This window comes from Bombina bombina, chromosome 3 (genome assembly GCF_027579735.1).
Source record: "Bombina bombina isolate aBomBom1 chromosome 3, aBomBom1.pri, whole genome shotgun sequence".
NCBI classification, from domain to species: Eukaryota; Metazoa; Chordata; class Amphibia; order Anura; family Bombinatoridae; genus Bombina; species Bombina bombina.
In genome coordinates, this window is record NC_069501.1 from 427,566,783 (window position 1) to 427,581,929 (window position 15,147).

Below are 15,147 nucleotides of genomic sequence, written 5' to 3' on the forward strand. Positions count from 1 at the left end.
CTCAGGGAGGTTTTAGCTACTCTGAATGACTGTGATACAATTGCAGTGCCAGAGAAATTGTGCAGATTGGATAAATACTATGCAGTGCCTGTTTTCTCTGATGTTTTTCCAATACCTAAAAGGTTTTCAGAAATTATTACTAAGGAATGGGATAGACCAGGTGTACCGTTCTCTCCCCCTCCTATTTTTAAGAAATTGTTTCCAATAGATGCCGCCACACGGGACTTATGGCAAAAGGTCCCTAAGGTTGAGGGAGCAGTTTCTACCCTAGCTAAGCGTACTACTATCCCTGTCGAGGACAGTTTTGCTTTCTTGGATCCAATGGACAAAAAGTTAGATGGTTACCTTAAGAAAATGTTTATTCAACAAGGTTTTATTCTACAGCCTCTTGCATGCATTGCCCCAGTCACTGCTGCGGCGGCCTTCTGGTTTGAGTCTCTGGAAGAGGCTTTACAGGTAGAGACCCCATTGGACGATATACTTGACAAGCTTAGAGCACTTAAGCTAGCCAATTCATTTGTTTCTGATGCCATTGTTCATTTGACTAAACTAACGGCTAAGAATTCTGGTTTTGCTATTCAGGCGCGTAGGGCGCTATGGCTTAAATCATGGTCAGCTGACGTCACTTCAAAGTCTAAGCTTCTTAATATTCCCTTCAAGGGGCAGACCCTATTCGGGCCTGGTTTGAAAGAGATTATTTCTGATATCACGGGAGGAAAAGGTCATGCCCTCCCTCAGGACAGGTCTAATAAATCAAGGGCCAAACAGACTAATTTTCGTGCCTTTCGAAACTTTAAGACGAGCGCGGCATCAACTTCCTCTAATACAAAACAAGAGGGAACTTTTGCCCAGTCCAAGTCGGTCTGGAGACCTAACCAGGCTTGGAACAAAGGTAAGCAGGCCAAAAAACCTGCTGCTGCCTCTAAAACAGCATGAAGGATTGGCCCCCGATCCGGTAGCGGATCTAGTAGGGGGCAGACTTTCTCTCTTCGCCCAGGCTTGGGCAAGAGATGTCCAGGATCCCTGGGCGTTGGAAATTGTATCCCAGGGATATCTTCTGGACTTTAAAGCTTCCCCTCCAAAAGGGAGATTTCACTTTTCACAATGATCTGCAAACCAGATAAAAAGAGAGGCATTCTTACATTGTGTTCAAGACCTCCTAGTTATGGGAGTGATCCACCCAGTTCCAAAGAAGGAACAGGGCAAGGCTTCTATTCAAATCTGTTTGTGGTTCCCAAAAAAGAGGGAACCTTCAGACCAATCTTAGATCTCAAGATCCTAAACAAATTTCTCAGGGTTCCATCATTCAAGATGGAGACTATTCGTACCATCCTACCTATGATCCAGGAGGGTCAATACATGACTACAGTGGATTTAAAGGATGCTTATCTTCACATTCCGATACACAAAGATCATCATCAGTTTCTCAGGTTTGCCTTCCTGGACAGGCATTACCAGTTTGTAGCTCTTCCCTTTGGGTTAGCTACAGCTCCAAGAATCTTTATGAAGGTTCTGGGGTCACTTCTGGCGGTACTAAGGCCGCGGGGCATAGCAGTAGCCCCTTATTTAGACGACATTCTGATACAGGCGTCAAATTTCCAAATTGCCAAGTCTCATACAGACATAGTTTTGGCATTTCTGAGGTCGCACGGGTGGAAAGTGAACGAATAGAAGAGTTCTCTATCCCCTCTCACAAGAGTTTCCTTTCTGGGAACTCTGATAGATTCTGTAGAAATGAGGATTTACCTGACAGAGACCAGGTTATCAAAACTTCGAAATTCTTGCCGTGTTCTTTATTCTACTTCTTGCCCTTCGGTGGCTCAGTGTATGGAAGTAATCGGCTTAATGGTAGCGGCAATGGACATAGTGCCCTTTGCCCGCTTACATCTCAGACCGCTGCAACTCTGCATGCTCAGTCAGTGGAATGGGGATTACACAGATTTGTCCCCTCTACTAAATCTGGATCAAGAGACCAGGGATTCTCTTCTCTGGTGGCTATCTCGGGTCCATCTGTCCAAAGGTATGACTTTTCACAGGCCAGATTGGACAATAGTAACGACAGATGCCAGCCTTCTAGGCTGGGGGGCAGTCTGGAACTCCCTGAAGGCTCAGGGATCGTGGACTCAGGAGGAGACCCTCCTCCCCATAAACATTCTGGAATTAAGAGCGATATTCAATGCTCTTCAAGCTTGGCCTCGGCTAGCGACAATGAGGTTCATCAGATTTCAGTTGGACAACATCACGACTGTGGCTTACATCAACCACCAAGGGGCAACAAGGAGTTCCCTAGCGATGTTGGAAGTTTCAAAGATAATTCGTTGGGCAGAGTTTAACTCTTGCCACCTATCAGCTATATCCATATCCCAGGTGTAGAGAACTGGGAGGCGGATTTTCTAAGTCAACAGACTTTTCATCCGGGGGAGTGGGAACTCCATCCGGAGGTGTTTGTACAACTGGTTCAACGTTGGGGCGGACCAGAACTGGATCTCATGGCGTCTCGCCAGAACGCGAAACTTCCTTGTTACGGATCCAGGTCCAGGGATCCCAAGGCAACGCTGATAGATGCTCTAGCAGCGCCTTGGTCCTTCAACCTGGCTTATGTGTTTCCACCGTTTCCTCTGCTCCCTCGTCTGATTGCCAAAATCAAGCAGGAGAGAGCATCGTTGATGTTGATAGCACCTGCGTGGCCACGCAGGACTTGGTATGCAGACCTAGTGGACATGTCATCTCTTCTACCATGGACTCTGCCTCTGAGACAGGACCTTCTACTTCAGGGTCCTTTCAACCATCCAAATCTAATTTCTCTAAGACTGAATGCCTGGAGATTGAACGCTTGATTTTATCAAAGCGTGGCTTCTCCGAGTCAGTCATTGATACCTTAATTCAGGCGCGAAAATCTATCATAAGATATGGCGTAAATATCTTTATTGGTGTGAATCCAAGGGTTACTCATGGAGTAAAGTCAGGATTCCCAGGATATTATCTTTTTCCAAGAAGGATTGGAAAAGGGATTGTCAACTAGTTCCTTAAAGGGACAGATTTCTGCTATGTCTATTCTTTTGCACAAGCTAATGAGATTCAGGTTCTATTAACCCCTTAATGACAAGTGACGTACCAGGTATGTCCTGCAAAAACTTGCAGTTAGTGACAATGGACGTACCTGGTACGTCACTTGTCTAAGAGAGTGCTGGAAGCGATCGCAATCGCTTCCAGCAGCTCTCAGGGTATTGCAGTGATGCCTCGATATTGAGGCATCCTGCAATACCCTTAGAAAGCATCCGATGCAGAGAGAGCCACTCTGTGGCCCTCTCTGCACCGGTAGCGATGCGGCCGGTTCGTTGGTGGGTGGGAGCGCAACAGGGAGGCGGGTGGGCGGCCCATCGCTACCCGGCATCCGGCTCCTGTAAGTGCAATGTGCACGCCGGGTGCCGGGAGCGTGCGGGGGCGCGCATGCGGGTGCGCGCGCACGCGCGCGATTACCTACCCACACTGACACCAATGAGTGGGAAGAGGGGGGAAAATATATATATATGAGGATCTGGGAGGGGGAGGGGGTTGGGGTATTGTGGGGGGCTGCTACACTACAGAAAAAATTAAATTGGTAATAAAAAATAATAAAAACACTTTTTTGGGGGGCAAATTGGGTACTGGCAGACAGCTGCCAGTACCCAAGATGGCGGCAATTAGGTAGGGGAGAGGGTTAGATTGCTGGGGGGGGGGATCATGGAGGTTGGGGCTAAGGCAGGAGTCCATCACAGCTAAAACATTTTATTTTTTTTTATTAAAAAAAATAAAAACTCCTTTTATTTAGTACTGGCAGACTTTCTGCCAGTACTTAAGATGGCGGGGACAATTGTGGGGTGGGGGAGGGAAGAGAACTGTTTGGGAGGGATCAGGGGGTGGGATGTGTCAGGTGGGAGGCTGATCTCTACCCTAAAGCTAAAATTAACCCTGCAAGCTCCCTACAAGCTACCTAATTTAACCCCTTAACTGCTGGGCATAATTTACGTGTGGTGCGCAGCAGCATTTAGCGGCCTTCTACTTACCAAAAAGCAACCCCAAAGCCATATAAGTCTGCTATTTCTGAACAAAGGGGATCCCAAAGAAGCATTTACAACCATTTGTGCCTTAATTGCAGAAGCTGTTTGTAAATAATTTCAGTGGGAAACCTAAAGTTTGTGACAAAATTTGTGAAAAAGTGAACTTTTTTTTTTATTTGATGACATTTGGCGGTGAAATGGTGGCATGAAATATACCAAAATGGGCCTAGATCAATACTTTGGGTTGTCTTCTAAAAAAAAATATATACATGTCAAGGGATATTCAGGTATTCCTGACAGATATCAGGGTTCCAATGTAACTAGCGCTAATTTTGAAAAAAAGTTGTTTGGAAATAGCAAAGTGCTACTTGTATTTATGGCCCTATAACTTGCAAAAAAAGTAAAGAACATGTAAACATTGGGTATTTCTAAACTCAGGACAAAATTTAGAAACTATTTAGCATAGGTGTTTTTTGGTGATTGTAGATGTGTAACAGATTTTGGGGGTCAAAGTTAGAAAAAGTGTGTTTTTTTCAATTTTTTCCTCATATTTTATATTTTTTTTATAGGAAATTATAAGATATGATGAAAATAATGGTATCCTTAGAAAGTCCATTTAATGGCGAGAAAAACGGTATATAATATGTATGGGTACAGTAAATGAGTAAGAGGAAAATTACAGCTAAACACAAACACTGCAGAAATGTAAAAATAGCCATTGTCATTAAGGGTAAGAAAATTGAAAAATGGTCCGGTCATTAAGGGGTTAAGGGATTGAGCCCAGTGTTTGTGATATAAGGTGAAGGGATATCCGGTAAACACCTTGTATTGACTAATTGAGGACACACTCACAAGGAGGATTAATTAATAGATACGAGTTTTTTTTCTAAATTGGGATATTTTATTCACAATTTTTCCACGTTTTACTTGCTTTTTCTTTTCCTTTTGATCACTCTTTTTTTGATCACTGTTTTTTGATCACTATTACTACGTTTTGATTTTTATGGATTTCTAGCATTTTTTTCAACAAATTTGATTGATTTTTTTTTATCAATTTTTCTCACTGACTTTTGGACACTTCACATTGTTAGCAGGAATTACCATTTCCCCAACCAGATGAACTATTAGCCATTATATTGTTTTTTTATTTTATTGTACCATGGATCCATGATTTTAACATAATCTGTCATTTATTAAATTTGTGTTAACCATGTTTAAGGAAATCCAATAGAGCCTTTTTCTATTATGTACTTCACAGAGTAACTTTTCATATCTACCATTTACCATATATTCACGATGCAGGGGGCTTTTATTCAGCTATATTTTGTTTACTTTATTTCCTCGGCCTTTGTTAGGCACTCCTAGGCCTTTTTAACATAGCTATTCTTTTGCACAAGCGTCTGGCGGATGTTCCAGACGTTCAGGCGTTTTGTCAGGCTTTAGTTAGAATCAAGCCTGTGTTTAAACCAGTTGCTCCGCCATGGAGTTTAAATTTGGTTCTTAAAGTTCTCCAAGGGGTTCCGTTTGAACCTCTTCATTCCATAGATATCAAGCTTTTATCTTGGAAAGTTCTGTTTTTGGTAGCTATTTCCTCGGCTCGTAGAGTTTCCGAGTTATCTGCCTTACAGTATGATTCCCCTTATCTGATCTTCCATGCAGATAAGGTAGTTTTGCGTACCAAACCTGGGTTTCTACCTAAGGTGGTATCTAATAAGAATATCAATCAGGAGATTGTTGTTCCGTCCCTGTGTCCTAATCCTTTTTCAAAGAAGGAACGTCTATTACACATTCTTGATGTGGTTCGTGCTTGTCTACTCTGGACAGAGGAGAGGCCAAAAGGCTTCGGCAACTTCTCTTTCGTTTTGGCTAAGAAGTATAATACGCTTAGCTTATGAGACTGCTGGCCAGCAGCCTCCTGAAAGGATTACAGCTCACTCTACTAGAGCTGTGGCTTCCACATGGGCTTTTAAAAATGAGGCTTCTGTTGAACAGATTTGCAAGGCGGCGACTTGGTCTTCGCTTCATACTTTTTCAAAGTTTTAGAAATTTGATACTTTTGCTTCTTCGGAGGCTATTTTTCGGAAAAAGGTTTTACAGGCAGTGGTACCTTCCGTTTAAGTTCCTGCCTTGTCCCTCCCTTCATCCGTGTACTTTAGCTTTGGTATTGGTATCCCACAAGTAATATATGATCCGTGGACTGGATACACCTTACAAGAGAAAACATAATTTATGCTTACCTGATAAATTTATTTCTCTTGTGGTGTATCCAGTCCACGGCCCACCCTGTCATTTTAAGGCAGGTATGTTTTATTTTTAAACTACAGTCACCACTGCACCCTATGGTTTCTCCTTTCTCTTGTTTGTCTTCAGTCGAATGACTGGAGGTGGCAGTTAGGGGACGAGCTATATAGGCAGCTCTGCTGTGGCTGATCCTCTTGCAGCTTCCTGTTGGGAAGGAGAATATCCCACAAGTAATGGATGATCCGTGGACTGGATACACCACAAGAGAAATAAATTTATCAGGTAAGCATAAATTTTGTTTTTTCTTCACCATACCCATTACTAAGGTCATTGACCAAAACAATGTTTATTTTTGTTAGGTCAGTGGGGTCAGTGTTTTTCTTAAAGTGATATGAACATGGGTTAGCCGACATATACTGGCTGCCATATAAATTTGTTTAAGTAGCCATATTCTCAAACATGTCAGTCAGAAATGTGTTTAAATAATTTATTGGCTCACAAACTGAAATGCTGGTTGTGATGCCAGGAGTTGCCATAAATTTATATATATATTAGGGTTGCACCGATACCGATACTAGTATCGGTATCGGTACCGATACCAAGTACTTGCATGAGTACTTGTACTCGTGCATTTGCACCGATACTTAAACAGATACCTCTACTTACTACCCATACTCTATCTTGTGGTGTTTTTTTCAAACTGCATGTTCCCATTTCATTTAAAGCTGGAGTGGAGACTAAACTAAAAATTGTTTACTACTGTTCTGCCAATACAAATTGCTCTTATTTGTATTATTGTAGGAGAGATCACTGTACTGTGTTCAGCAAACCCCTGAAGTACTGGGCAGTTAATAAACTGAGATTTCCAGCTCTGGCTAAAATGGCCCAAAAATATCTTTCTGCCCCATGCAGTGGTGTGGAAAGTTGAACCTCCTTACTGATAGCAAAAACAGACTTATAGCTGAACATGCAGAGATGCTTCTGTTCTGTTCCTTAAAAAGAACTTGCCACTAACTTTTGAAAAATTATTCTAATTGCTAGATTGCCTTTTTTACTGCTAGTTCTCATCTTGCACAATTATGTTCAAAACATACTGTACTCTGAGGAACATCTTAGCTTATATAATTGCAGGAAGAGTACTCATAGGAAAAATTAAGTTAATCCCAATGAACACTCATCCTGCAATTATAGGACTAGATTTAGATTACATTTGATTAGTAAACTTTACCAATGCTCTGTTCACATTTCCAACTCCATAGCCTTTAATGGAGTAGGACGTGTAATGAGAGCATTGGTAAAGCTTACCAGTCAAATGTAATCTAGCCCATAGTGTTGTTCACCATGATTAAACAGTATTCTGTACTATTTTTTTACTGTATGGCACTATTGGTTGGTTGCAATTTTATATTTGTTATTTATTGTTAATATATTTTATTGTAATATTTTTATTTCTAAACATATTCTGTGAACTTTGTGACAAATAAAACCTGTTTTATTATTTTATAATGTCTTTTGAACTACAGTCCTTCATAATTATAAAGAAGGAATCTTAAATAATTAGTCTGTATTGTGCTTGGTAAACTGTCACATGACTTAAAAAAAAAGTATCGGTAATTGGTATCGGCGAGTATTTGAAAACAAGTATCGGTACTTGTACTCGGTCTTAAAAAAAATGGTATCGGTGCAACCCTTATATATATATATATATATATATATATATATATATATATATATATATATATATATATATATATATATATATATATATATATATATATATATATATATATATATATCTCTCGCCACTTCCACCCAACAAAATAAAACTGTTCTGATCACAGTATAAACAGCTGAAATCAAATCTAAACAGCACTGAAAGTGTTTTTTTTTTTTGTACACTAACAGTAAAAGAAAAAATAATAGATCAGGTTAATCAAACAGAATAAATAAAAAGAGAGAAGAGCTCAACCTGGGAACGAACAATAGCATAATAGCTTGTTCTATGGCTAGTTACCACCCAGGAAGCAGCCTCTTTTTGCTCAATATGTGCCTTTCACAGAGAAGAACTGTCCTGTAGCATATCAGTCTGACCTTGACTTAACAGTGCAGTCCAGCCCCGAAATACCAGGCAATCCCTCTCTGAACGAGAGAAATGGCGAAAGTTCTTCTCTGTGAAAGGCACATGTTGAGCAAAAAGAGGCTGCTTCTTGGGTAGTAACTAGCCATAGAACAAGCTATTATGCTATTGTTCGTTCCCAGGTTGAGCGCTTCTCTCTTTTTATTTAATCAAACAGAATGCTGTGATCAGAATGTTTAGACTTCGTGTGGTGATGAGAAACTGCCGGAAAGGGTTAAAAACTTAAAATGTTTAAAAATGACAAAAACTGTCACATTTTAATAATAGTAATAAAAAAAAATCACACCCCAAAGATACTGAACATAACTATTGCACTGATCAGAGTGATCGCAGCAATAACACTGAACAGTACTTAAAGGGTTAATTTATTTACTTATTTTCTATTACAACAACTGTATATAACTATGTGGGACACTTTGCAGCACTGATCCCTCTGCCTCACTCGCCTCTGATTACACACCGAGGAAAGAGAGAGTAAGGAGCACTGTAGACAGCCAAAGATTCCAATTATTAGCTGTCACATTGTATCGGTTACTGGTTGTCGCTACAATCCGACGTTCCAATGGATTACAGGGGAGTGACTCAGTTGCCAGGCAAGTCCAGGCATCAAATCCAGAATGCTACCTACTATGGGGGGGAGCGGGGGGTCATAAAAGTTTGGCTGTTCCATGCCGTCCTAACGTTGTTAAAGCCCAGTGTTTTCAGGATGGTATGGAACATCCTAACGTCGTTATAAGGGCATAAAGTACTACTAAATACAGTAGAATACAGTATAATTGAGTAATTGACAAACAATAGAAAGACTGGCAAATTTTCTGGCAAATGTTGAAGTTAATCCAATTTTCCTTCCTTCTGTATCATATGACAGCCATAAGCTAATCACATAATGCACAAACGTATATACACTGTGCGCTTTTGCACATGCTCAGTAGGAGCTGAAGCCTGAGGAACCGTACATATAAAAATAATGAGCACGTTCTGATAAAAGAAGTATATTGGAAAGTTGTTTTTTTTTTAAATTGCATGATTTCTATGAACCAAATTTTGACTATAGTGGCCTTTTTTAGCAGTGGCTCCTTGCTCAGATCATAAAATAACTCAGTCAAGTAGAATCCTATCTGTCTTTTTGTAAATTATATATTTATATTTTTAACCTAAGATCAAAAGATGTTATCTGATTTCCTTAGTTGTGTTCCACAATAGAGAAATCTGTATTTCTGTAATATTTTCTGTTAATTCATGTTCATAAAACGGTATCTTTTTTTTTTTTTTTTTTTCCCAGGTGCTGTAGAGCTTTGGGAGATGATTGAAAAAGAATATCTAATTGTCAATAAATTCAGCAAATATGACCACGATGACATAGTAACCACTTTGAGTGTGTTCACTGGTGGAACACAAGCTATTAGTGGAAGCAGAGATTTCAGGTAGTGATTTATTTTTTTTTAAATTGTATAAATGTTTTATAGCAAATTATCTTTCTTTTTAAAGACACGATGAGTCCACGGATTTCATCCTTACTTGTGGGATTACGCCTCCTGGTCAGCAGGAGGAGGCAAAGAGCACCACAGCAGAGCTGTTATATAGCTCCTCCCTCCCTTCCCTCCCACTCCAGTCATTCTCTTTGCCTACGTTAGTGATAGGAAGAGGTAAAGTGAGGTGTTGGTTATAGATTCTTCAATCAAGAGTTTATTATTTTTAAAGTAGTGCCAGAGAGTGCTGCTTTTTTCTAGGGTGTAGCCGTAGTTCATGTCAGTCTCTAGAGTAGAGCTATTGGTGGCTTTAGAGCAATGGGAACTGGTGGGACATAATTCTCACTGCGCCTCCCATACTGTGATGCTGCCCTTCTTTTGATGGCCTAAGCAGAAACTAACTCAGGCCCTATCTTTGTCCACAGGACTATAGGAGGGTGAGGACCTCTTACACCTGTTGAGGCTGTCCTGCTGTCGAACAGCATCGAGGTAAGTGCAGTCTTTATTATTCCGGGACATATTTAACTCAGAGAGGACTCTGCACTTAATTATACAGAATTTTATTGGGAACATGGGCTCTTTAAGTATAGGGCTCCCCTGCCAGACAGCATTTATGCAGGCTCTGGGCCACGCTTGGGGCTATTTTTTTTTATTTTATTTATAAACAAGCTTTATTGTCAGGTAATAAACAGCATTACATAGATTAGGTACGTCATACAAAATTTTTGTTGCAAACAAGAATACAATATTCAGAAATTATCAATAATGACGGCTCTTCAGAAGCTTGATTTTTATCTAGAATTTTTCAAACATATAAAACTAATAATAACATATGACGATATCCTGGTTAGTCAAAACATTTCCTCTCTCTGTCTCAGCACACATAGCAGGTAGCTTCTAGTTGTGAGAGTGAAGGCAGAGTGGAGAAAGAAAGAGGGTGAAGAACGTAGAGAGGCGGCACATGGGGGGGAAGAGAAAAAAAAAAAAAAAAAGGGGGGGGGTGATTTAAATTTGTGGGGAGGGGGAGGGGTTATTCTGTTAGGAAATACTGACCACAGATTCAGTACTCATTTATATTAAAGAATTGTTCCATCTCTCCAACATTATCTCATAGGTTGTAATTTGGCCTATTTTGAGGTAGTGTAGCTTTTCTAGTGCTAAAAGGTCAGATACAGAGGACTGCCAATCGTTCAATGTGGGGATATCTGGCGATTTCCATTTTTTGGGGATCAGTCGCTTTGCTCCTGTGAGCATTAGTAATAACAGGGGTCGATAGAGTGCATTTTTAAGTTTCGGTAGGTTTAGAAAGAGTAAGGTTTCTAGAGTCTTGGGGACCTCTATTTCCATGATATCCGATATTTTTCCCAGTACTCTCACCCAGAAACTATCCAACTTCGGACACGACCACCAGATATGTGTGAGTGTGCCGAGCTCGCCGCAATCCCTCCAGCACAGGGGGCTGGCCCTGGGGAAAAGGCGATGTATCCTACTCGGAGTATGATACCATCTGCATTGTAATTTTAGTTGGATCTCCTGTATGGTAGCCGATACTGATGAACGCCTTACCAAGGAGAATGCCCGGTGCCACTCCTCATGAGAGTGTTCCGTGTCAAGCTCCCTATGCCATGAAGCTATATACGTGGGAGGAGGGGTATCAGGACCGATCAGCATTAATTTGTAAATGAGGGAAATCAGTCGCCTGTGAGGATTATTAGCGATACACAGTTGTTCAAATGGGGTGAGGTCCCTAGTTAATTGGTCTTTGCACTTAAGATGTGATATGTAGTGCACTAGTTGATTATATCTCAGCCACGAGGTGAAAATGGGGTCATTTATTTCTTTCATTTGATTCTGAGTTTTAAATCCCCCGTTCTCTATGGCGCTATAAAGGCATCCCTCTTTCAGAGTGTAAGGGGTGCGCAGTCTCGATCCTAACTTGTGGTATGGTAGTGCAGGGTTTTCTAGTGTAGGTAGTAGAGGGGAAAGTCCTCTTGTGATGTTAGTAGAAGATAAAGATGCCCTATCCCACTCAGTCAGCACGTCTTTTAATATAGGGTATCTGTTTAGGACTTTAGGACGTTGATTCATGGGAATCCAGGCCAGTGTGCCTACGTTGTTAAGTCCCAAAATATTCGAACCCATAGTTTGTGGTTTCCGTTTTGTGACCATTCTACAATGTGCTGTAGAGCTATGGCCCTTTTGTATGTATTCAAATCTGGGAAACCCAACCCTCCCCTATCTCTAGAAAGGTACATAGTCCTTCGCGGTATTCTGGGCCTAGTGCCTGTCCATACAAACTGTTCTAATAATCTCTGCATTTGTGGGATGTAATCTTCTGGTAGGGAGATCGGGATAGTCTGCAGAACATATAGAATGCGCGGTAGCACATTCATTTTGATTACCCCTATTTTACCAAGCCACGAAAGTGGCTTGTTTTTCCAGGACGAGAGATCATTAGTGATGTCCTGCTTTAGTTTCAAATAGTTTTCTTTGAATATATCTTGGTGTTTTTGAGGTATATAAATGCCAAGATACTTTAGTTTTGTTGTGGATATTGGGATATTGTATATGTCTCTGAGCATATCTATGTGATCTTGAGGGGCATTAATGTTAAGTAACTCTGATTTCTCTAAATTTAGATGGAAATTTGAGACCTTTCCATAGTTATTTAACTCCCTAAGGAGTTCAGGAACCGATGTGTGTATGTTCGTGAGAGTGTAAAGAATGTCGTCCGCGTAGAGTGCCTGTTTATGTTCGATGTCGCCCAGTTTGACCCCCGTGATTTTGTCATTTCGCCGAATCCTCTGTGCTAGAGCCTCTATGGACAGGGCGAACAACAAAGGAGACAGAGGGCACCCCTGTCTAGTTCCGTTTGTAATTTCTCCAACATAGGTGTGTCCGGTCCACGGCGTCATCCTTACTTGTGGGATATTCTCTTCCCCAACAGGAAATGGCAAAGAGCCCAGCAAAGCTGGTCACATGATCCCTCCTAGGCTCCGCCTACCCCAGTCATTCTCTTTGCCGTTGTACAGGCAACATCTCCACGGAGATGGCTTAGAGTTTTTTAGTGTTTAACTGTAGTTTTTCATTATTCAATCAAGAGTTTGTTATTTTCAAATAGTGCTGGTACGTACTATTTACTCAGAAACAGAAAAGAGATGAAGAATTCTGTTTGTATGAGGAAAATGATTTTAGCAACCGTAACTAAAATCCATGGCTGTTCCACACAGGACTGTTGAGAGCAATTAACTTCAGTTGGGGGAACAGTTTGCAGTCCCTTGCTGCTTGAGGTATGACACATTCTAACAAGACGATGTAATGCTGGAAGCTGTCATTTTCCCTATGGGATCCGGTAAGCCATGTTTATTACGATTGTAAATAAGGGCTTCACAAGGGCTTATTTAAACTGTAGACTTTTTCTGGGCTAAATCGATTGATTATTAACACATATTTAGCCTTGAGGAATCATTTTATCTGGGTATTTTGATATAATAATATCGGCAGGCACTGTTTTAGACACCTTATTCTTTAGGGGCTTTCCCAAAGCATAGGCAGAGTCTCATTTTCGCGCCGGTGTTGCGCACTTGTTTTTGAGAGGCATGGCATGCAGTCGCATGTGAGAGGAGCTCTGATACTTATAAAAGACTTCTGAAGGCGTCATTTGGTATCGTATTCCCCTTTGGGTTTGGTTGGGTCTCAGCAAAGCAGATACCAGGGACTGTAAAGGGGTTTAAAGCTTAAAACGGCTCCGGTTCCGTTATTTTAAGGGTTAAAGCTTCCAAAATTGGTGTGCAATATTTTCAAGGCTTTAAGACGCTGTGGTGAAAATTTGGTGAATTTTGAACAATTCCTTCATGTTTTTTCGCAATTGCAGTAATAAAGTGTGTTCAGTTTAAAATTTAAAGTGACAGTAACGGTTTTATTTTAAAACGTTTTTTGTACTTTCTGATCAAGTTTATGCCTGTTTAACATGTCTGAACTACCAGATAGACTGTGTTCTGAATGTGGGGAAGCCAGAATTCCTATTCATTTAAATAAATGTGATTTATGTGATAATGACAATGATGCCCAAGATGATTCCTCAAGTGAGGGGAGTAAGCATGGTACTGCATCATTCCCTCCTTCGTCTACACGAGTCTTGCCCACTCAGGAGGCCCCTAGTACATCTAGCGCGCCAATACTCCTTACTATGCAACAATTAACGGCTGTAATGGATAATTCTGTTAAAAACATTTTAGCCAAAATGAACCCTTGTCAGCGTAAGCGTGGCTGCTCTGTTTTAGTTACTGAAGAGCATGACGACGCTGATATTAATATCTCTGAAGGGCCCCTAACCCAATCTGAGGGGGCCAGGGAGGTTTTGTCTGAGGGAGAAATTACTGATTTAGGGAACATTTCTCAGCAGGCTGAATCTGATGTGATTACATTTAAATTTAAATTGGAACATCTCCGCATTTTGCTTAAGGAGGTATTATCCACTCTGGATGATTGTGAAAATTTAGTCATCCCAGAGAAACTATGTAAAATGGACAAGTTCCTAGAGGTGCCGGGGCTCCCAGAAGCTTTTCCTATACCCAAGCGGGTGGCGGACATTGTTAATAAAGAATGGGAAAGGCCCGGTATTCCTTTCGTCCCTCCCCCCATATTTAAAAAATTGTTTCCTATGGTCGACCCCAGAAAGGACTTATGGCAGTCAGTCCCCAAGGTCGAGGGAGCGGTTTCTACTTTAAACAAACGCACCACTATTCCCATAGAGGATAGTTGTGCTTTCAAAGATCCTATGGATAAAAAATTAGAAGGTTTGCTTAAAAAGATGTTTGTTCAGCAGGGTTACCTTCTACAACCCATTTCATGCATTGTCCCTGTCACTACTGCCGCATATTTCTGGTTTGATGAACTGCTTAAGGTGCTCGATAGTGACTCTCCTCCTTATGAGGAGATTATGGACAGAATCAATGCTCTCAAATTGGCTAATTCTTTCACTCTAGACGCCTCTTTGCAATTGGCTAAGTTAGCGGCTAAGAACTCTGGGTTTGCTATTGTGGCGCGCAGAGCGCTTTGGTTGAAATCTTGGTCGGCTGATGCGTCTTCCAAGAACAAGCTACTAAACATTCCTTTCAAGGGGAAAACGTTGTTTGGTCCTGACTTGAAGGAGATTATCTCTGATATCACTGGGGGTAAGGGCCACGCCCTTCCTCAGGATCGGCCTTTCAAGGCAAAAAATAGACCTAATTTTCGTCCCTTTCGTAAAAACGGACCA

At 41.0% G+C, this 15,147-nt stretch overlaps 1 protein-coding gene across 1 annotated transcript in view; it reads left to right on the top strand.

Annotated features, from left to right (window-relative positions):
* Positions 1-15,147, top strand: part of WDR77 (WD repeat domain 77) — a 142,289-nt gene that overhangs the window by 32,635 nt on the left and 94,507 nt on the right. The window contains exon 3 of the mRNA XM_053706638.1: positions 9,701-9,842. Within this exon, the coding sequence (XP_053562613.1) occupies positions 9,701-9,842 (142 nt within the window). The remainder of the gene's footprint in view (positions 1-9,700; positions 9,843-15,147) is intronic.